The following is a 22558-nucleotide window of genomic DNA, read 5'->3' on the forward strand; positions in this document are numbered from 1 at the left end:
AGTTGCTGCGTCTGTTCCAAGGACGAACTCTGACTGTGAAGCCGGAACTGTAATTGTTAACGTTAATTGGTGAATTTAATGGATTGATTTAATTATTTATTCGGATGAAAGTGATTTACAGATTATTTAACATATGATTGAGTCATAAAAACAATAAACATGGATGAAACGGAGACAAAGACAGATTAAACATGTGAAGGGTCGATGTTAATGAACGAACCAAACAAGCGAATAATTAACTAAACATGATGAATTGATGGCGGATTAACAATGAACATGATGAAAAATATATCAACAATGAATCCCAGAAACTCAACATGAACGAATTGAATCCCTAGAACTCGAATTGAATATTAGTGACGAAAACCCGCAAATATGAATTACTTGGGATTTAAGTCAGATTAGATGAATTAAACATGTGAATGAGTGATGAAATATATGATATAATATACATGCTAATTATTATGATTTTATGACGGAGAATTAACAGACGAACAAACAAAACAAATAAATTTGATACGAATTGCAGAGGACGGAGGAAGAAGAAAAGAAGCAGGAACTGCGGCGGCCTCCAAAGAGGCGCAGCAGCTGCGCTCCTTTGAAGAGGCGCGCAGCGATTGCTGCGTCTTTTCTCGACTGTCATCTCATCGGAAATCCAAAACAGTTTTAAAGACGGTTTTTAGAAATCGGTTTTAATGAGGTGCTTTCGACATAAACCTTACAATTGTTATATAGTAATTAAATGCAATAAACAAAAGGAATTATACACCCTCAGACTTACATGTTGACGGAACGAGAAGAACTAAGAAGATCGATTAGTGAATGCTCGACGCGAATGCAAGGAAAGAGTGCCCTCGTAAGAGGAAAACGATTGATTAATTAAAGTTGATTAAGTGTAGTTGGTCAAATTGGTCGGTCATGCAACGGAGAGGCTGGTACCCGGAAAGATCCGAGCTTACGTGGTCGGAAGTCCAAGCACGTAGGCGCCAATTAGTAAGAACGAAGTCTAGAATGCAAAGGGAGAAGAGAAGGGCGGACACTCGCGTGAGAAATATGAGGAACGAAGGCTCCTATTTATACTAATCACGTGAAGGAATAGGGTTTCGGAGACTCTTTGGAAGTGAATCTCGGAAAGATATAAAAAAGAGATACGTAAATCATGCAAAGAAGGGCCTGGGAAGAGGCGCAGCAGCCACTGCGTCTCTTGGAAGAGGCGCAGCACCTGCTGCGTCTGTTCCCAGGAGGTTTCCTCCTGCTTAAGAAAGAATCTCCGCGTTTAAGTTATGGTAGGACGGGTTTATTCGATTATCTTTTAAATATTACGGGATATTATTTGCCAAAAGATAAAATTTGATGAATATGGAATAGAAATATCCGGAACATTCCAGAACATTCCGACTCGGGATTTAACAGCTATCAGAAAATGGAGACGGTTTTTGACCCGGACTCCGAATGTACTCTAATTACAGCCAAAACGACCGTATCGGCACGTAGATGACAACTAAGAGGTTGACATTTATATTTGAGCAATCACTTGACGATAATCTTACGAACTGTCACTAATCGTTCCGCGAATCAAACATGCGGCCCAATCATCACTGGGTGGTTTGCGAGGGGTGCAGAAACGAGGTGTCTACAATAATATACATAGAAAATCATTTTCAGGGACATGTAAAAACTATTAGAAGTGATAATGGGTATGAATTTAGTAAAACTCAGCCGTTGACATTCTTTGAATCTAAATGAATTGTTCACCAAACATCTTGTGTTGACACCCCCCAACAAAATAGAGTGGTTGAAAGGAAACATAAACATCTTCTTGAAACTGCAAGAAGGTTTATTTTTTCAACCTAGTTTTCCCATTAAATACTGGGGAGAGTATCTTCTCATAGCAACATATCTAATCAACAGAATGCCTTCATCTATTTTACATAACAAAGCTCCTCTTGAAATTCTATCCAAAGAGACACCTTCATATGACCATTTGAGATGTTTTGGGGGTCTATGTTTCGTGGCCACTTCAAAAAGGGGGAGAGACAAGTTCCAACCAAGAGCTTCCCCCTGTGTTTTTTTGCTATTCCCATGGCAAAAAGGCCTATACTGTATTGGACTTGAAAACTCAAAAAAGTTTTTCATAGTAGAGATGTAACCTTCCATGAAAATATCTTTCCTTTCCATACAACAAATCTGTCCAAGCATTTTGACCAAGAGTCGATGCCATCTTCCCCACAAGGCATGACAAATCTCATTTTCTTTTAGGACAATGATGCTTGTAATGGTGAAGGTAGTTTGGCTGACGAGATTGAAGTGTCTATGCCTGAACCTAGTTCATCTACCACACCATGCTCATTGGGTACCACTCAGTTTGTTTCTTCAAATAAGGCTTAATAGGTACCTTTTTCAAGACAAAAGTTCCAGATAAAAATGCTCTAAACTCATCATAGAAGTGTTTTTGGCCTTTACATACCATAAGTTCTTACACGGATTTTGAATTGGACCCCAATGTGACACCCCTATACTCCAAGTGCCTTATCAGGACCACTCAGGTATAGGAACGTCACCATCTCGGTTACCCGAGGCAATGAATATCATAAGACAATAAAGAAGCGTACTTTAAAAGTGAATATAATTTAAGTGATTACATGTTCAAAACCAAAACTGATAAATCCAATACATCCAAATCCAAAAGTGTACTATCAAAACTGAACAACTAAGACACCGTCTGACACAGCGGAAGACTCTTCTAATACCAAGTGATGACTCATCTCAGCTAGCCCAAATGCATCATATCAAACCTACTCAACAACTGTTCACCATCCCCGAATGGATCACCACAGTTTTACAAAACAAACAACGGGGTCAGTACTAATTACACAATACAAACCAATATGAAACAAATACCAAACAGCTCAATCAACACATCAAAACCCCAGTCTACATCACCAAACTCCACACAACTGACTACACACCAAAGTGTGTAGCCCTGCCAGAGTACCCATCGCAACAGATACTCCGCACCGCCAGTGGGAGACCGCAACCGTACCCATCTAAGCCCCGCTCATCTCATCCGAGTGATAAACCCATATTCATTAATGTGCACATCCCTTCTGTGGCGGGTTCCACAGAAGACGAATCAAGGGCGTGAAACCACTCCCGTAAGTGACTCCACTCAGCCAGGGACGCACCCCGAAGATCACAGACAGATACAACAACAACAATCAATGATATTAATCAACAACCGTCACAAACTCCAGCAGTTTGATAAATCAACAATAACAATACAACCACCACACACATCATGTAATTAATATCGAGTAGGGAAACCCTACCTGAAATAAGCCATCACAAGACCGTCACAAGCAGCTAATCAAAATGCTCTTCTACGAAATCTCCTTCTATAATCACATATACAATCATGCAATTACTACTAAGCCAATCAAACACCCAAAACCCCCAAATTTACCCAATTAGGGTTTAACCAAAAATTGACGAAACAACAAAAAAACTATACAAGGATCTTACCCTCGACACGACGAACTCAATGTCGTAAAGAACGTGACGATCCGACAACAATAGCCCTTGGGATTTGATGGTAACGCGACGACGTAGACAACATAACTTCTTTTCTCTCTTGAAAGGTTTTTATAAAATGTACAAATGATGAAAAAAGTGACGGAAAGCTTAATATATCAATCACGCGTTACTAACAAAACCCGACTAAAACAACCCGTAAAACTAACTTACTCGATCGAGTAAGTAACTTACTCGATCGAGTGACCCTTACTCGATCGAGTGTCACACTTACTCGATCGAGTACCCATCAGACAGAACACTGTTTCGTAAAACAACTTACTTACTCGACAGAGTAAGCCCACTCGATAGAGTACCCAAAGATATAGAAAACCATAGTATTACACCCAAAACATAAGACGGGCCAAAACCGGGTTGGAGAACATCTCAGGAATTCAGAAGCACCTTTTAGGAGCCATATCTCTTAGCTCAAATGAATCTCAAGGCCCATGATAGCTCATTTGAAAGCTAATGAAGTTAACTTTCAACTCCAAAAAGAACAAACCTTAAACATTGATTAAATCTTGAGTTATTCAACGTTTATTGCTGATAGGTTAGAAGTTGTCTAGAAACGCATAGGCGGTTTGCATCGTCCATATCTCAAACTATAAAACTGATATTGTGGTGATTCAAAATACATGATCTAGTTAAAACCTTAAGCTTTCAAATGTCATAAGAATCAAAGAATTTTCATGAGTATAACTTAAGATATAAGGCTTGGAAGTTAGGCTTGCTGTGATGACACTTCAAAAGGCGATGAAATGCGTATGCCCATTCAATTGTGTTCATCATTAATTTAAGAAATGCGCCCTTTCTTCACCAAATGTAGACAAAATACTTGGCCATATTTTTATCATAAATCGGACATCCATGGACCGGATTTCGATCCAAATATTATTATTTGAGAATGACTTGACACATACTACGTATAAAACAAAACTGTACATTACTATTTTTACTTTCGTGACAAAAAAAATTGGGAGAATTTTAATGTTCAAATCATTACCTTTTTGTTATAAAAAATATTTTGTCTAAAATACATTTCAGCACATTCTCAATTCATTCATTAATCAAAGATGTCTTAGTGTAGTAGTTAAGACGAAGGTATTTTGGACAATAAGTCCCAGGTTCATTAATTGTCAGTTACAACTTTCTTTTTCTCAAAGCAAAATACACTAATTTCTGAACTATTCCGTTTAGCATTGCACTCTTGATAACTAACGACTGTTTGTATTGTTTCTTTGACTACCACTTTACTCCTCTTATAGTTAATAGTTAAATCTATAGATTTTCTTCATTATAGATATTTTAAAAAGTTTTTAATAAAAGTTTATGGGTACTATTGATATTTTCAAAAGATGGGTGATATCACATAGAATTCAAAAAAAAACACGAGAGTACCACGTAAAAATACCCTTAATTTATTAAGGCCTAAAGTCGCCCGTCTTAGGAAAAATATGTCAACACTTGCACTAAAATGTAGGAATAATTTGTTTATAGAGATAAAAATTTGTTAAGAGCAACGCATAATAATTTATAGATTTTTTTTTCTATTAAATGGGTTTAAATTGGAAGTATTTAAAAAATGGGGTTAAATTTAAATAACAGTAAATCTTTTAAGAAACGGTTTAATAATAAACTTATTGTGAAACTATTTTACAATTTAAAGTAAAAATGCTACCACGAGCTATAAAATAGGTACGAATCATTGTTAGAGATAAAATAGCCACGTTTATTAAGAAAATAGGTTGCACTTTGGGCCACGATCAACAATAAAAGAGTCGCAAAAAATACATCATGGGTACGAGAGAATGGTCTCTTAATAACTTAGCTGTACCTCCCAAGATTTTTGTATTTAAATAATTTACAAGAAATGAGCTCACGTCTCCACTTTTAAATATTTTTCACGAAGTTCAGGTAAACTTAATCTCGAACCATTTAATTTGTCAGGCCAAGGTATTTCATTATGGATCAATTCTTTTGATCGTGGAGCCATGCTGATCAGATCATTTGAAACCGATAGAGGCAGCCAAGGCAGTTGGGCCTCTGTTATCGCACGCTCCTATCTAACATTAGGTTGCCTCTGTAGCTATATCCCGAGGACGCTCGTAAACAAATCTTGAGCATCTAGAACAAAGACGAAGTGATTAGAGTCAGTGACAACGAGGTAGAATTTCTTATCGTAGTTAAATTTTCTCTTGGTCATTCTTGGTGAATGGTGATCATGATTGATGGTTGTAGATACTACACCAAGAACTTGAAGGAAGTCGTGCAAACTTCAAAGTCAAAGCAGTTGACACTACAGGTGTTGATAACTCTTTCGTTGGTGCGCTGCTGAGCAAGATTGTCGATGATCATGCTATTATTGAAGATGAGCCGCGATTGAGTGAGATACTGAAATTCACCAATGCTTGTGGGGCCATTATGACTATTATGACAGGAGCAATTCTTGCAGTTCTAATAGAAGTTGAAGTTTTGGAGTTTTTTAAAAGCTCTTCTTAAACTTCTTTATAGGCCGATGATAAGGATTAGGGCAAAGGAGAGCATGTTACTGAAAGTCATGGATGAATATAAATAGGATATCTATAAGTTTTGGAATATGTACATAAAAATGGGTTAGTAAGTTATTAATTTATACACATTCGATCTAGATTTAAAAATATATTATCCAAAAAGTTATTAATTTGTTATAAGCAAGCAAGAAGTACATGTTATATTATCCACGGTTGTTAGTAAGAGATTGCTTACTAGATTCAATGATTAATGACCCATGATTTTTTTTATCAGTCGATTTCATGTTATTATTAATTTAATTACTAGGTAGTATCTTGTTTTTCGCGCGGTCTATTTGTATATTTTGTTATTATAATTACAAAAATAATATAATTCATATATGACATTATTTAAGATTTATTTATAAATAAAAATATATTAGTTTTTCTAAATTCTTAGTTTTCTAGATTTAACTTCAAAACATTTTCAAGTAAATACACACAGTTTTTGTTATATGTAACTAGTGATAGCTAGTTATGCATGATCAATATAATGTTTTATAAATGAGGTATCCTTATTAGAGAATATTTCAAAAAATGATTTCTTTTTTTAATATTTTCTCACGTCTTTTATTATGAAAATGTTCTTAGTATCATTATTTTTGCAATGAGAATACATATGACAATTTTTTTTTTCAATTTTTTGCTTTAAACAACCAATAGTTATATATGTAATTGTCACCATAATTGCCGAGTTTCTTTTACTCTTTACCATGTACCCCTTCATTTTTTTTTATATCTTCTTATTCATTTTATGCCAAAGTTACAAAACTTTGACCGTAAATAAGTCAAAGATATAAATTTGTTTATCAAATAAAACAAATATATTTACATTTATTATCACAAAATAGGTATTTCAACAAAAAATATATATATACTTGCAGAAATTTACAGTACTAACCGTGTTGAAAACCACGTAAAACCAAATGAGAAGATATTGAATAAAGTAGAGGGAGTATGTATACCTTATAGATACGAGGAAAATAATTTTGTAACTACTCAAATATTTTATTAATTACTCCCTCTGTTCCGGTCATTTGTTACTGCCAATTCTTGTTTTTTCTATTTTAGGATTGCATTTGATGAGCAATTTGATCTTTCATACTCAATTTGATCCACTTATCATCTTATAATTGGCCTCTTCCTCTTTCTTTGTTCTTTATGCAAAACCAAAGGACAAAAATTGACCAGGACAGAAAGACTAAAACAAAATGTATTCAAGTAACGCAACAATCACATTAAGTTCTTAAATTATATTATTTCACAGTTTATTATGTTCTAAATTAATTAATATTTGTTTACAATAATATGAATAAAATTTTATGGATTTTGTAAATGTTCACGTAACACATAAGATGCTTATGTGTCTAATATATAGTGTTCAAGCTCAACTTATTCGAATGTTTTAGCTTTGTCTTAAATGTGCTACATGTTAAACATTTTTATAAGAAATTTGCACGTTTTGTTCTATATTCTACTAATTGTAGTTGTGTCAAAATTGTGAGACACTAATTTTATCCTCTTAATATTTCAAAATTATTTAATAAATATGAAAAAAATTATACTCGTATGAAGACTTGTTTGCAATTAGTTTAAGAGTTTAATTTCAAAATTTATTCTAACAATATATTTTTTTTGAAAACCCAGAGGTATATATGATCATTAATTCAAAACGAGTAAACGTTCAACAACCTCAGTTAAACTATCGTAATCATTTTAAGTAATCGTTCAACAACCTCAGGTAAACTATCGTAATCAATATTTTTTTTGTTTAGGTTGGAAATAAACTATCGTAATCATTTAAAGTAATCAAATAATTAACATTTACTATGTTGTTATTAATATGTTGTTGATGTCAATGCAGTATTTATTATATGATCTTTAATGATTTGAGTATAATTAATGCTTAAATTAAGGCGAAATATGTCACGTGGCGCATCCATAGTTTTCTAACTCAATTTTATATATAAATATAAGATATGACTATCATGGAACCGTCTTATGCGAAAATTTTGATATTTTCTAGTATACTTTTCGAGTTTAATCCCTATATAGTTAATTGTTTAATCACAAACTAGTTTTGTGACCCGTGAAGTTCATGGGTTGTTCTGTTTCTAGTGTAATACTTTAATGATTTAATACAATAATATACTACGGTCAATTCAATTTACGGTTTTCATGTTTTAAGGGTTGTATACATTCAATTAGTCTTTTATACAACAGTTATCAGAAATTAAAATTTCATACATTAGATATACTAAGATACCCCTATCAAAACTAAAGTAACTCAATGCAAGCTAAAATGAATTAATAATATAAGTATTCATATAATCAAATTAAACAAAATTATTTTATCAAACAAAGATCCACAAAGATAGAGCACCCTCACAAACTAGCTAGATATCAAAATTTCATCAACAATTCTGAAAATAACACAAAACACACAATTAGAAATGTTATGACAAAACTAACATTTCATACCCCATAAAATTGAAGCTAATACAGTAATAAATTGCAGAACTAAATATTTTAAAGCAGGAACAACTTGAACAACAATTGGATCATTATTGTCGAATACTTCACCTATTAAACAATATATCACTAGTAGAAAAACCCCCTACGGTGGCGGTTATAAATGACCTTTTGTGGCGGTTTTTAGAGATTTAGGGTCCGTCGTTTATCGCGGCGTCGTATAAACTTTACGGCGGTTGTAGAACCGCCGCAATAGTTCCCCTATAGTGGCGTTTGTTATACAAAACCGCCATTATAAACTTATATAATATGACGGTTGTTAGACAAGAACCGCCACTGTAACTCATCTATAGTGGCGGTTATGATTTGAAGACTGCCACCATAGGTATTTCAATAAAACTTTGTACCATAATCCGCCACTACATGTTTTCTATAACGTCGGTTGTTGTTAAAAAACCGCCACTAATGGTAATTATGACGTCGGTTGTTAGTAAACAACCGCCATTAAAGGTGAACTAATAGTGGCGCTTCATTCTTAAGAACCGCCGTCATAGATAGATTATTTTTTTAAAAAAAAATTATTTGCTACCAAAATTTCGGCAGCAATATTCTATAGATTTAACAAGCCAAATAGCAAAATAAACAAACAATGCATACAAAAGAATGCCAACGAATGAACTTGCATATCATCCGAACAATAGAACAATAATGTCGATGTTCAAAATTATACATCCAAGTGTATAAATAATCACATACATGTTTAGTTAATAAACTAATCAACATTCCATGTTCTCGAAACATTTAATAGCCCACACGTATTTAACAACTTTCATCTCGTCAATTGACATTATTGATGTTGAATCTGCAATAATACATTTAGCAAACCAATAGTTAGAAAAGCAACCTCTACATTATTAAAATCTAACATCTAACATATGACACTATATATAGAACACTCTCACGTTTGATTTAAAACAATCCATAGACCAATTTATTCAAAATTCAACTCTGAGTACTATAAGTAAAATCCTATATAAAAATACAGTGATTGGCTCTTCAGAAATGACCATATTAACAACTAGTTCAATCCTGGATGTGACATTACCAATACCCGCACTGCTCAAACATACCAAAAAAGTAATAGTTTAAAATAGATGACATGAAAACTGCATGATAAAAAACTGAGGTATTTTGTATGATGGGAACAGGTTGCTTACATAAAGAGTAAACACAATAGTTTTTCACATTTATTTTCAATCACCACAATTAACTGACACTATCTAGGATTTAACAGTGACAAGTCTTTGCGTCTCTCGACAGTGTTGCCAATCATACAAACTTGACATGATATTACCTTGTCGAGTGTCCGCATCCTGAGCACAAATATCAGCAGAGCGGCTGATCTGGAAACTCGTTATGACTGGTGGCCTAGAGTCTAGCCCATCAGGTACAATTTGAGCATTTCCATATTCTACTTCAGTCACTGCAGAAAGTTCATGTTCTCGAACCCTTGTACATTTCCTGTCAAACTGTTAAACATTAAGGGTGTATGTATGGAGAGCATTTGAGGAGGGGAGGCAAGGAAGGAAGATGGAAGAACGGGAAAGGGGTGGAAGGAAGGGGGAATGGAGTAAGGGATATGTTGGAGGAATTCTAAGTACATGATTCTGAAGTTACACATGATTAAAGTTAATTTACTTAACATCTCTATGTGAAGCAAAAGTAACTGGAAAAATTAGCAAGAAAAAAACCCATCAATTAGAGATCTTGAGTAATGCGTTTTCAGAAACAAAGAAACAAAGCTTGGATTGAGATTAAGCTGAACGGACCTCATCTGATAATAAAAATAATTATTGAGGAATTGAGAATAAGCTTGAAGTTCAATAGTTTTCTGAAGAGGGTCTACCAAAGAATCCAAGACTGACAATTTGGAAATTAATGAATGAATAACCATTGCCATCATTTGTTATTATCCCTAAAACATCGCCAAATATAAAAGAATAGACACAGACCTGCAAGCACATCAGATGAACACTACTCTGCCAATTTCGAAAGGATAAGATGGCACGGCATCTTAACATCATAATGATCTGCATGTACCAAAAAGAAATTAAAAAGACACAACATGGCTCTAAACAAAATAATTACATGTCAAATGACTAGAGATAACATTAAAAGCTTCAAAAATGGACTCACCTCTGATATAAACATCTCTCTGAAATTTGCAGCACACATATCCGTAAGCATCCTACACTTGCATAATGTCTAGATGGATAACCTAACAAAATTATAAAACACTTTTAATGGGACACCATTAACAAATACGGCTGTGTGATTATGACGACATATGGGAGAATCCGAATTACCCATTAAAGCATGCTCCCAGTAACCCAATTCAGCTTTAATCTCATCCAGTTCAACAACAATGGGGGAATTACTAGCATGATCGGAACTATGAAAAAGCCTCATACCCATTTTTTTAGATTCATTGACAACACTACTCCATTATTTGGGGTTTTCAGGGATATGAACAGAATGCTTAACTTTAACAGACCCAGGAACATGTACAGTACCAGTAACATTAACTGAACCAGGGACATTAACAGAAGGATTCCAAGCATTAGAAGATACATTAGCAGCAATCCCAATATCTAAAGAAGAGATACGAGAAGGGATACCTTCAGGTCTATTAATGGCGGCAAATTCTGGGAAAACAGAGAAATCAACTACCGCAGATTGAGAATTAACACTAGGACAAGGTAAAGTGGAGATAAATCTGGGCTGACCTTAATTACTCACTGAGAATCAATCGAAACTAATCAAAAATTGAGATGAAGGAATCAAAAATTGGGGACTCAAACAATCAACTAGCAGAACAATAATAATACAAGAATATGAATTGCATACACCCATTAAATAGAAACGAAAAATCCCTAAATTTGGCTTAAACATAACCCTAAATCAAATTAAGGTAAAATCAAATAGTATATAAAACAACTAGACTACTCAGAAACGGTACCTACAGTGTGAAGGATTAGTCATGATGGTGACGGTTTGACGTCGGTGTTAGCGAATGATTGAGCGATGTTGATAGTGACTTGGGCATCGGCGAAAGTGATAGTGTCCGCGCACAGTGCTGAAGGCTGGTGACGGTAGCGAGTGGGCGATGGTGGCGGAGCTTTTGCGTGAGAGTAGATGGGGAATAGAGAATAAGAGATTGAGGGTTTCGCGGCAGGGGTAAGATGAAGGCTATGGATCAGTTAATTATTCCAAAGGGTTTTGAAGGAGATATTCTATTAACGTCGGTTATCATTAAAACCGTCACAAAAATATATAATGGCGGTTTTTTATTAAAAAGTATTCTCACTTATTATTTCTTTTAGCGTCATTATTAACAACGGTTGTTAATATAACCGCCACAATTAACTTATGGTGGCAGTTTTATATAAAAACCGCCATAATAACTTCTATTATTGCGTCGGTTCTTTATTTAAACCGCCATAATAGACCTCCGACAATATAAAATTTTCGTTTCCGCCAAATTTTTGGGCCTTTTGCGGCGTTTCTGTTAGAACCGCCACGATAACTATGTCACAATAGGGGTTTTTTCTACTAGTGATAATACAAAAAATGTTATGTCATCCCCTCAAATTTTCCACCTTATAGCCATATATTTCAACAGTAGGTCTCATGAGAGACCGTTTCCCACTAATTTAGTCGGAGACATAATAGGGAAAAAAGAAATACAGTGGGTCTCTCACCCCATCATATGAGAGGTCTCTTAATAACGCTATTGAGAGACCGTCTCTCCGGAGTTTTTATGATATTTCAAAATATATATAATAAATGCTCAAAAAATTATTAATCATCCACGATTCCACGTTGATGTCACGAATCTTTAGTTAGTATGTAAAATATAGTTGTTTAAGCAATCTTAGTATTTCATTTCTCCTTATAATCTTCTTTCTTCAATAAATCATACCTATTAAAAAAAAGTAACACAATAATAGCGGAATTTGTTTTATGCAATATTATCGTTATTAACTTAGTTTCACCTTAAGTAATGAAAAAAAAGAGGGAATGATAATCAAATCGTAGAGATGTAAGTATATTTACCTTGGAAAAGCTTAACACAATAAATAATCTTGATAGCACCTAAATGAGAACAAAAAAAACACATACGCGAAATTGAAAATGTGATGAACACTTCATAACCCAATGAAACTTCCAATAAAAAAATAAAAAAAAAATAGTTATTAATATCGGTGACACATACCATTCTACTAACGATAGAGGTAAGAAATTTTTTGCTTATAAATTTTGCCTTCCATAAAAAATATATAAACAATTGAGGATGAGTTTTATGGCTATTAAATATTATTTTTTCATTATTATCAAATTTAATATAGGTATAAATAAAGATCAAACTCATGACTTTTGAGCATCCGTTTTTAATTATTATGAAGTTTAATATAAACATAAATATCGGAAAATGAGAAATGGTAGGTAAAAGGTTTGCATTATTATTATTATTTTATTATTATTGTTATTATTATTACTATTATTATTATTATTATTGTTATTATTTTTATTTTTATTATTAAATTTTATTTTCTTACAAACTCCACTTTGCATGAAAGTCGTTTAAAAAGTTATCTTGTATATGTAATTAAATATGACATACTGATGATGATAGATATTTTGGTTTTCCTTTTTATTATATTTATAAATTTGTAGATATTAGTAGCTTTATAATCCAAATTATTAGATTTTTTATTTACTACATATCAGACCTTTTAGCTACTATCTTTATGGTTAAGGAGGAGTTAGATGAACAAATTTAATGATTTAAATGATGAGAGTAAATTCTTAATTTATTTTTATAATTTAAATCATGATCTTATGGTTTCCACACAAAAATAAATATTACTAAACCTTATAATGAGCTTTAATAAATTTATTAAAGTAGCCTTAATATTAACAATAGAATTTAATAGAATTTAATTATGATAATCCTACATGGCAAAAAAATAAATGTATTAAGTTGCCTTTTAACTATATAGTTAAAATATGACATATTGATGATGATAGATATTTTGGTTTTCCTTTTAATTATATTTATAAATTTATAGATATTAGTAGCTTTATAATACAAATTATTAGATTTTTTATTTACTATATAAGACCTTCTAGCTACTAAATTTATGGTTAAGGAGAGGTTAGATGAACAAATTGAATGATTTAAATGATGAGACTAAATTCTTAATTTATTTTTATAATTTAAATCATGATCTTATGGTTTCACACAAAACAAATATTACTAAACCTTATAATGAATTTTAATAAATTTATTAAAATAGCCTTAATATTAACAATATAAATTAATAGAATTTAACTATGATAATCCTACATGGTAAAAAAATTAAATGTATTAAGTTGCCTTTTAACTATATAGTATAAATTATATAGATTTATAGATGTGGCATTCGTAATGCACGAGTGGCTTTTTCTCGCCTATGTGGCTTTGTCTACGTGGCCTTTTAAGGTTACCCTTTTAATATAATTTTATAGATTCTTATGTTTAAATGCCTATGTATATTCTCGTGCAATATTTTGCACAGGTTTTTAAGCTAGTTGTATTATTAGTCGATCATTTTGGAATGAAAATTCAGCTTTAGTTAAATTTTAAGCCAATTAAAAGTGAATATGAATGAATACACAAAGAATACGTTTAGGCGATATAACGGAGAAGAGCTAATAATTTTTCATATCTTTTATTATAATTTATCTTAAATCATTCATATTTACATGTAATTTGTAAGATATTCCATAAAATAAATAAGCAATGGCTGGAGGCAAGTAATCGATCCTTTTTATCGTTTTCGCAAGACATGTTCGTTATGAGAGTAGAACATGATAATTTTAAATTAAAGAACTTACATAATTAAGTTCTTACCCTTAACTTAGACCGCCTAATAATTAAGTTCTTACCATTTTATAATTTAAAGTAAAAATGATACCAAGAGCTATGAAATAAATATGAGTCACGGTTACAGATAAAATAGCCATGTTTATTAAGAAAATAGGTAAGAAAATATTGTTTCACTTTAGGTCACGATCAACAATAAAAGGGTCACAAAAAAGACATCAGGGGTACTAAAGAATGGTCTTTCAATAATTTAGACCGTTTCTCTCAAGTTTTTGTATTTAAATAATTTACAAGAAATGAGCTCACGTCATCACTTTCAAAAAAGTTCACAAATTTCAAGTGAACTTAATCTCGAACCATTCGTCAAGCCAAGGTATTTCATTACGGATCAGTTAGTTTGATCGTGGAGCCATGTCGATCAGCTCATCTGAAAGCGATGGAGGAGGCCAAGACAGCCGGGGCTTATCGCATGCTCCTATCTAACCTTAGGTTGCCCATGTGGCTTTATATCTCGAGGAAGTTCATAAGGAAATCTTGAGCATATGGGACAAGCACGAGGTGATTAAAGTCAATGACAACAGTCTTATTGAAAACAGTGATATTGGTGATGCTACTGCAATGTCGTTGTGGCACCATAATCTAAAGCTTCTCTTGGTCACTCTTGGTGATCATGGTTGTAGATACTACGCCAAGAATTTTAAGGGAACCGTGGAAACTTTCAAGATCAAAGCAGTTGACACTACAAGTGTTGGGGACTCATTCGTTGGTGCCCTGGTGAGCAAAATTGTTGATGATCGTGCTATTATTGAGGATGAGCCGCGATTGAGGGAGGTATTGAAATTCGCCAATGCTTGTGGGGGCATTATGACAACTAAGAAGGGAGCAATTCTTGCAGTTCTAATAGAAGCCGAAACTTTGGATTTCATTAAAAGCTCTTCTTAAAATTTCTTTATATTATTTATCCACCTTTGATATCTTATGTTTTTCGTGTGTCCTTGTGTTCATCTTTTGTTGTAGTTCATCTCTTATGGAGGTCGATTTGTATTTTTCGGGATTTGATTAGCAAATGGATAGGACTATAAAACCGTTTGTATTATTAATGTTATGATCTATTGATAACATGAGCCCTTTTAATATAGAGGCCTATTATCTCTACCACCATAGACCATACATGTTTAATTTGAGAGCTTATAAAAATGTAGAATGTATTTCTGGGTTTTATAAAAATGGGAGAGGTTTCTCATTAATATTTATGAAAGACCGTCTCTCTTAAGAATTTGTGAAATTTAAAAAATCTATGAATTTAAAACACGTGATAAAATTAGGCTATCAAATTTCTATGTTATTTTAAATAATTGTATTTGATATATTGACTCTATACCAAAGTAGTTACAAGGATTTGTATAATAGTAGATAAGATTTTGCTTCATAGACACTATAATCTGATTGTAAGTACAAAAGCTTAATATTTGTTTATTCTCTTCAACCCGATTAATGATTATCTATTTTTGTTGGTAAAAGACCAAATTAAAGTAATATGTGAGAGTGATTTTAGACCACGTAAAATGCAAATCCCCACCTACAAATGAAAAGTACCATTAAACTTTGAATAATACACACCAAAAATGAAAATAGATAACTTCTCACCTAGACAAGGGTAATATCACATAAAAGTAATCGTTATAGAGTTGTGTTCTTTATAAGGCATACCATCAAAATATAAATGTGTTCGACAATAATAATACAAGTACAAATTTTTCATTTGCGGTGGCCGGAAATTACCACTAGATAAATGAGGCAAGATTACAAAAAAATACTCCGTAACCATTTATGACAAAAAGTGACCAATAAAATGTTCACTTTCTAATGATAAACCGGTGGTAAACTGGTTGTCACTCCTAAGTCCTAACCCTCATATAGCTCTTGTTTGCTTACAATTCTTTAACATAAATAATTCGAACTATAGGTGGTCTTCCCATAATAATCTAAATTATATGTAACTCAAAATAAACCCAGCTTTGGATATCCTTTTTGCAAAATAGACTCACATAATTTTTATTATGATATATTAAGTTAAAGTTGACGTGGTGTCGACTTGTGAAGTCGATGTGGCAAAGGCGTGGCTTTTACATATTATTAAGGCAAAACATTTTGTTTTAAATATGTTACACCATACCGAGGCCGTGTTGCTCCTGTGGCTTATAGACACCAAAAAAGTATAAATAAATAGGGTAAATTAATAATTTATAGGTAGTAACTCCACTTTTCAAACTATACCTAAGATAACCTTTTTTTAAAACTTATACCTAATAATTTAAATATATTTTTTCCAAACTTAATGCCAAATTAAAAAAAGAAGACACGAATTGGCTATTATGCTCTTACTAATTACCCAACCCACCTTTCCTCCACCATATTTACCCATCAACCTTTACCTACACATAACTCCACCACCATCACTGTGATCCACCGCCTCTCATGTCGACACCGCCATCTACCCCGGTGTTTCCCATGTGTTGTTCTCTCTTGAACCCACTACTACAGATACATGCTATAACAACGGTTAAAAACCCTTGTTATATAAAAAAGCGGACGTTGTTAAAGCGTCCGTTGTAAAAGGTTTTAACAACGGTTGATTTTCTTAAGGAATCCGTAACCGTTGTTAAAACTATTAACAACGGTTTTAAGTATAAAAACCCGTTGTGGAAAGTGTGACTCAATTTTGGGGGGAAAGTTATAACAACGGGTTGTAATATACAAAACCGTTGTTATAACTAAAGACAACGGGTTGTTTCTCAATAACCGTTCTTGTTTGTTTTTTTAAAAAAAAAAAAATTAAATATTACTAGATGCATGCATAATTACGGCTCGTTATAATTCCGACGCATGCAATATTACTGTCATCCCTGTGCATATGAATGGACAATATGGAATGAGAAGGGTTATAATAAGATTTGAAGCAGCAGAGAGAGATATGATGATGATTATGGCACAACTTCCTAACATATATTAATTAAAAAACAACTCAAACCACACATTACTTAGTATAAATACATGCATTATCTCAACTACCATTCCATTATCTCACTATCTACAAACCCTAACTGCTAAAACAAACTCCAAATCCTAATTAATCTTTCAAACAAACTCCAAACTTCATCAACAAAATGAATGATATCATCCTTAAGACTCTTACTATGATCGAGAACAACAACAGTTCATCCGCCGGTTGCTCCACATTGAGGACAGTTTCAGGAGCTACCTTGTGGATGCTCGATCCGTACTCAAGGACGCCAAAAAAGATGGCTTGACAGAGCAACAGTTGTTGCAGCTATATGACGATATAACAACTGCTGAACGGAACCTTCAAATAGCTAAGGAGGAGAGGACGGATATCATAGAAGAGAATAAGACTCTCTTTGAAAATATAAGAATTGCATTTTTATTAATGTAATTTTTTTTTAATTTATGTATTTATATATATATATATATATATATATATATATATATATATTAAGTTTATCATGCATTCCCCCCTATCATCTTGCTTCTTCTTTGTTTTATTTAATTTAATTTATTTTACTAGCTAATTAAGCGAATAATACTTAGAGAAATAACATAATGATCGATAAAAACACATACATGCAAATGAAATAATTAGAAAAAGAAAATAAAGACGATGAAACCAACAGTGACGGCGAGATTTACCTGATAATTAGAGAATGTAAGAGACGATGAAATCAATAGTGACGGCGAGATGATAAAGCGACGATGAGAAAGAGAGAAAGAGACGATGAGAAAGTGTGTGTTTTGTGTTTGTGTTTGTATTTGTGTTTGTGTTTGTGTTTGTGTTTGTGTTTGTGTTTGTGTTTGTGTTTGTGTTTGTGTTTGTGTTTGTGTTTGTGTTTGTGTTTGTCTGTGCTTGTGTTTGTGTTTGTGTTTGTGTTAAGGTTTGTGTTTTGTGGCTGTAGCTGATCTGTGTTTGTGTGGTTTATAGTATGGAAAGTATTGACAACGGTTGTTAAACAAAAACCGTTGTTAAAACGTTTTAACAACGATTGTAAAACAAAAACCGTTGTTAAATAAGTTTTAACAACGGGTTTCAAAAATAACCGTTGTGATTACTTTTCACTAACTTTGCGTCAATTTTGCGCCAAATTATTAACAACGGTTGTGCATGTTTGACCCGTTGTTAAAACTTATAACAACGGTTATATAACCATACCCGTTGTAATTAATTTTAGTAAAATTCGCGCAATACATTCTACAACGTCTATTGTGATTTTCGTGAATAAGCGTTGTTAAAGGGGCGTTGTAGTTGCCTGGATTTGTAGTAGTGACCCACCACCCAAAATCCACAACCCCCAACAATCATCACACCCCCACCACTATCAACACTGCCGACACTAACACCATGCATCACTTCCTACCCCGTCAAACACCCACCATTCCAAAGCATTAATTAGGCATCAATATCTAGCCAAAAAAACTCTCTTCACCCCTATAAACCACCTCTCCCACCCTAAAAAAACATTAGGTCATGTGCTTTAACGGAGGAGGCAATTTCGGTGATAGGGAAGGATTTTCTTTGGTGGAGGTAGTTATTAGGGTTTCGGCGTCTGGATGGGACATTAGGGGAGGGGAGCGACTGCAATTATTAGTAGTGGTCCCGATATGGGAAAGAGATGGGTGATGGTGATGGGATGTTTATGTGTAGTGGATGTGAGAGTTAATGGGTTAAGGTAGTGGGAAATGGTGGTGAACGGTTGGGAAAGTGTGTAGGAAGGGTCACCAGCGAGAGGTCGGTCGTGGGACTGCTGCAAGTGGTGGTGGTGGTGGTTTTTGGTTGGGGTAATGGTAGTAATGATAGATGTTTAGGTCAATGGGTGGGGGAAGGGTGATATGTTATTTAGTAAGGGCAAAATAGTTAATTTATGACTTTTTCGGAGAATTGATATATTAAGTTTGGATGAAATTAGGATTTTAGGTATAACTTTTACAAGAAAAGTTATCTTAGATCTAAGTTTTGAAAAGTGGTGTTATATTAGGTATAAATTATCAATTTGTCCAAATAAATATGATATACTATAGGTTTATAATTTTTCTTTTCATAACAAAGCCCAATTATACTTTCAATTTCGATAAAAAAACCAATAGTGCTGAAAGACAGATAATTCAGGTCTCACACTTTAAATTTTTGTAGACAGTTACACGTACACTCTTAATTCTCTTATAAAGTTTTTTTTCACAATAAAGATAGTTTCCTTACGCAATACCTACCCGACTCTCCGAGTCGGACTTTATTATTACATTATTTGAAACGGAAATTAAACTAAGGATGGAGTTAGCAAGCAGAATAGGTTTCTTGAGGGGACGATATGAGCTTGCTAAATGAGCGAAATCTTTTTTTTCACTTCTTTATCAATTAAAGTTTAGAAGAGTACTTGCAACAAGACACACTTACGCCTCAAGAACGTAGAAATTTACGGAAGAAGGATCTACTTGTAGAGAGTAGATAAATTATGTCTATTCTCTTATAAAGTTAAAAGGATAATAAAACAATAATCAATGCCAAACTCTAATTAATAAAACAAATAGTCAAATACTAATAATTCTAAAAAACTACCTAGTACCTATCATTTCTACAGTCAACCTTTTTGCTTGTGTCCGTCACAAAAAGACGAGATTTTATGACAATTTTATGACCAAATATAACCACAATGTTCTATCTAGTTTTACGACTTATGATAACTTATTTTTCCAAAAATGGTTACATTTGACCAATGGTCTCAAATATTGTATTTAAAAAAAAAGAGTAAATTATAAATAACCCTCTTATATAATCGACCTTTTTAAACTAACTCCCTTTTTTTAATTTTTTATTCAAATAACTCTATTTTAAAACATGTTTTTATACAAAACAATGCCTCTTCACCAGAATGAGACTTATTTTTGAATTTTCTGGCCAAAAAATCGTTTTTCCTTCATTTTTCACTTGTATGAGATGTTAAATTACTATTTTGCCCGTTCTTTCACTATGTACTTCTTTAAAATGAGAGAAAACGACGAATTTATGCTTGATTTTTCTTCGTTCAGAGTGTATCATTTGAATGTATTTTACTTAAAGAGAGATTTAGAATTGGTCACAAGTTATGAAAACATATTAGCGATATAGGGATTACGTTATAAGAATGGTAAATCAATCAAATTATAAAAAATAAATCTAGTTCCAGTGAAGAGACATTGATTTGTTGAAAAACAAGTTTTATAAGGGAGTGTATTTGGATAAAAAAATTATAAAAGCGGATTATTTTCAAAAAGATGATTATATAAGAGAGTTATTTATAATTTACTAAAAAAACAAATTAATCCGTCTTAAGGAACAAAAACTATATTATTTTAAAGATATTTACTTTAGAAAATTTCTATGTTTTCTGGAAGACCGTTCTCATTACTCCTAAGAACAATCCATCAAATAAAATACGTAATTGCTAAATCTCGCGCACAATTTTACTAAATCACGCGCACTTTGCTTATTTTTTCCATCCATACCCTTATCATTAAAGAAAAAAAAAAATACAATCATACTCCTTCAGACCACCGTTCCCCCTCCCCTGACCAACCATCCCTCAACACCGACGACCAAACCATGCGCCGGCAACCACCCTTGCGCCGTCGACCAACCACCCCGCGCGCCGTACCCGTCACCGTGTTGTCGTTGTGCCTTTGTCATCAACCTGTCATTCCCTATTTCAAACCCTAATCAAAATTGTCTCATTATTTTCAATTATGAAAATCTTATTAACAATCAAACAAGTAATTGTTTCATTTTATTGATTAAATCATATAAATTTTAATTTAATTGGAGTTAATCCTAAAATTTTCAATTGGGATTGTTACTTGAAAGTGGTGGTTTTGGCCAGTGTGAGAGGCAGGGTAGGGCGCCGGCGTGCAATAAAGGGCAGCGAGGGCGGCGACAATGACGAATGGTGGGGCTGCACGGTGGTTGCCGGTTAGCAGGTGGTGGGTGGTGGGTTCACGGCTCTATTTCTTCTCTCTCAGTTGTTGTAAATTGTGGGTATATAGTGAGAGGGGTAAAATCGGAAAATTCTAATAATTTGCATAGAATTAAGTAAAATTGTGCGCGGAATTTAACACGTCCTATAAAGGGGGTGTTTGGCCAAGCTTTCTAAGTGATTTTCTAATTGTAAAAGTAGAAGCAAGGTCAAACACTATAATTTTGGAAGATAAAAAAGTACTTTTAAAAAGTCAGAAGTTAATAAAAAGCTACTCCCTCCGGCTTGCTGTTATCTCCCAATTTCATTATAATACTCCTCACATATATTAGAGAAATAAGAAGAAAAATAAAAGCAGAGAGAGTACTAGAAACAGAAGCACCAAATTGATGTTTCTGCTTATACTTCTACCAAAAAATCTTAGGATTATGGAAACTAAAAAAAAAAAACTAAAAAGCAGTAGTAGGCCAAACACATCAATTTGTTAAGAAACTACTTTTACAAAAGTTAGGCTAAACAACCACAACTCTTTCAAAAAGTAGTTTATGAAAATACAGTAGGTCTCCCTTGCGACGGGTCGGATATTGCGACGGGTATTATGTGGGTGGAAATGGGTAGAGGGGACAAGGTGGGCACCCACCCCATGTGCTTTGTCTCTCACCTTATGGGTTTTTTGTGAGACGATATGGTATCCGTCGCAAGTTTGCGACGGATACCCTCCGTCATAAGGGAGATTTTGTGATGAAAAAACTCATTCTAAAAAGTAAAAGCTATTTATCACAAATTCTCATTTGTGACGGCGATATCCGTCACAAACTTGTGACGGATACCGTTTCCTCTCACAAATGACCCATGAGAGATGAGTGGAGAAACACATGAGGGATGACCCACCTTATCCCCTCTTCCTTTTTGTGAGAGGTCACATAAACTAGGTCAAACAGCACCAAAATATGATTCTCACACGACGACGGACACAATAATTTTTCTTACTTTATGAGTGTGCGACTGTACATGACCTC

General features: G+C 33.4%; 1 protein-coding gene and 2 pseudogenes across 1 annotated transcript; 2 read left to right on the plus strand and 1 right to left on the minus strand.

Moving 5' to 3' along the window:
• LOC141594522 (putative fructokinase-8) overlaps positions 1-6072 on the plus strand; it is a 35855-nt pseudogene extending 29783 nt beyond the window's left edge.
• A 3298-nt stretch (positions 6073-9370) lies between these two features.
• On the minus strand, positions 9371-10939 carry LOC141594523 (uncharacterized). The gene is made up of 4 exons (XM_074414536.1): positions 10791-10939; positions 10607-10684; positions 9949-10123; positions 9371-9456 (listed from the first exon to the last, which is right to left on the minus strand). Exons 1-4 carry the CDS (start codon positions 10839-10841, stop codon positions 9371-9373), a joined length of 390 nt encoding a protein of 129 aa, XP_074270637.1. The 5' UTR covers positions 10842-10939.
• A 3880-nt stretch (positions 10940-14819) lies between these two features.
• On the plus strand, positions 14820-15465 carry LOC141594524 (putative fructokinase-4; annotated as a pseudogene).
• Positions 15466-22558: the final 7093 nt, after the last annotated feature.

This window comes from Silene latifolia, chromosome 8 (genome assembly GCF_048544455.1).
Source record: "Silene latifolia isolate original U9 population chromosome 8, ASM4854445v1, whole genome shotgun sequence".
NCBI lineage: Eukaryota > Viridiplantae > Streptophyta > Magnoliopsida > Caryophyllales > Caryophyllaceae > Silene > Silene latifolia.

Bases quoted from the DNA above. Each gene is read 5' to 3' on its own strand.
- LOC141594523 (XM_074414536.1), bottom strand. From the start codon at position 10,841: ATGCTTACGGATATGTGTGCTGCAAATTTCAGAGAGATGTTTATATCA. The intron at 10,685-10,790 runs GTGAGTCCATTT...TGGTACATGCAG, and splicing joins GAGAGATGTTTATATCAGAG to ATCATTATGATGTTAAGATG. The intron at 9,457-9,948 runs GTAATATCATGT...GTATTATTGCAG, and splicing joins GGATGCGGACACTCGACAAG to ATTCAACATCAATAATGTCA.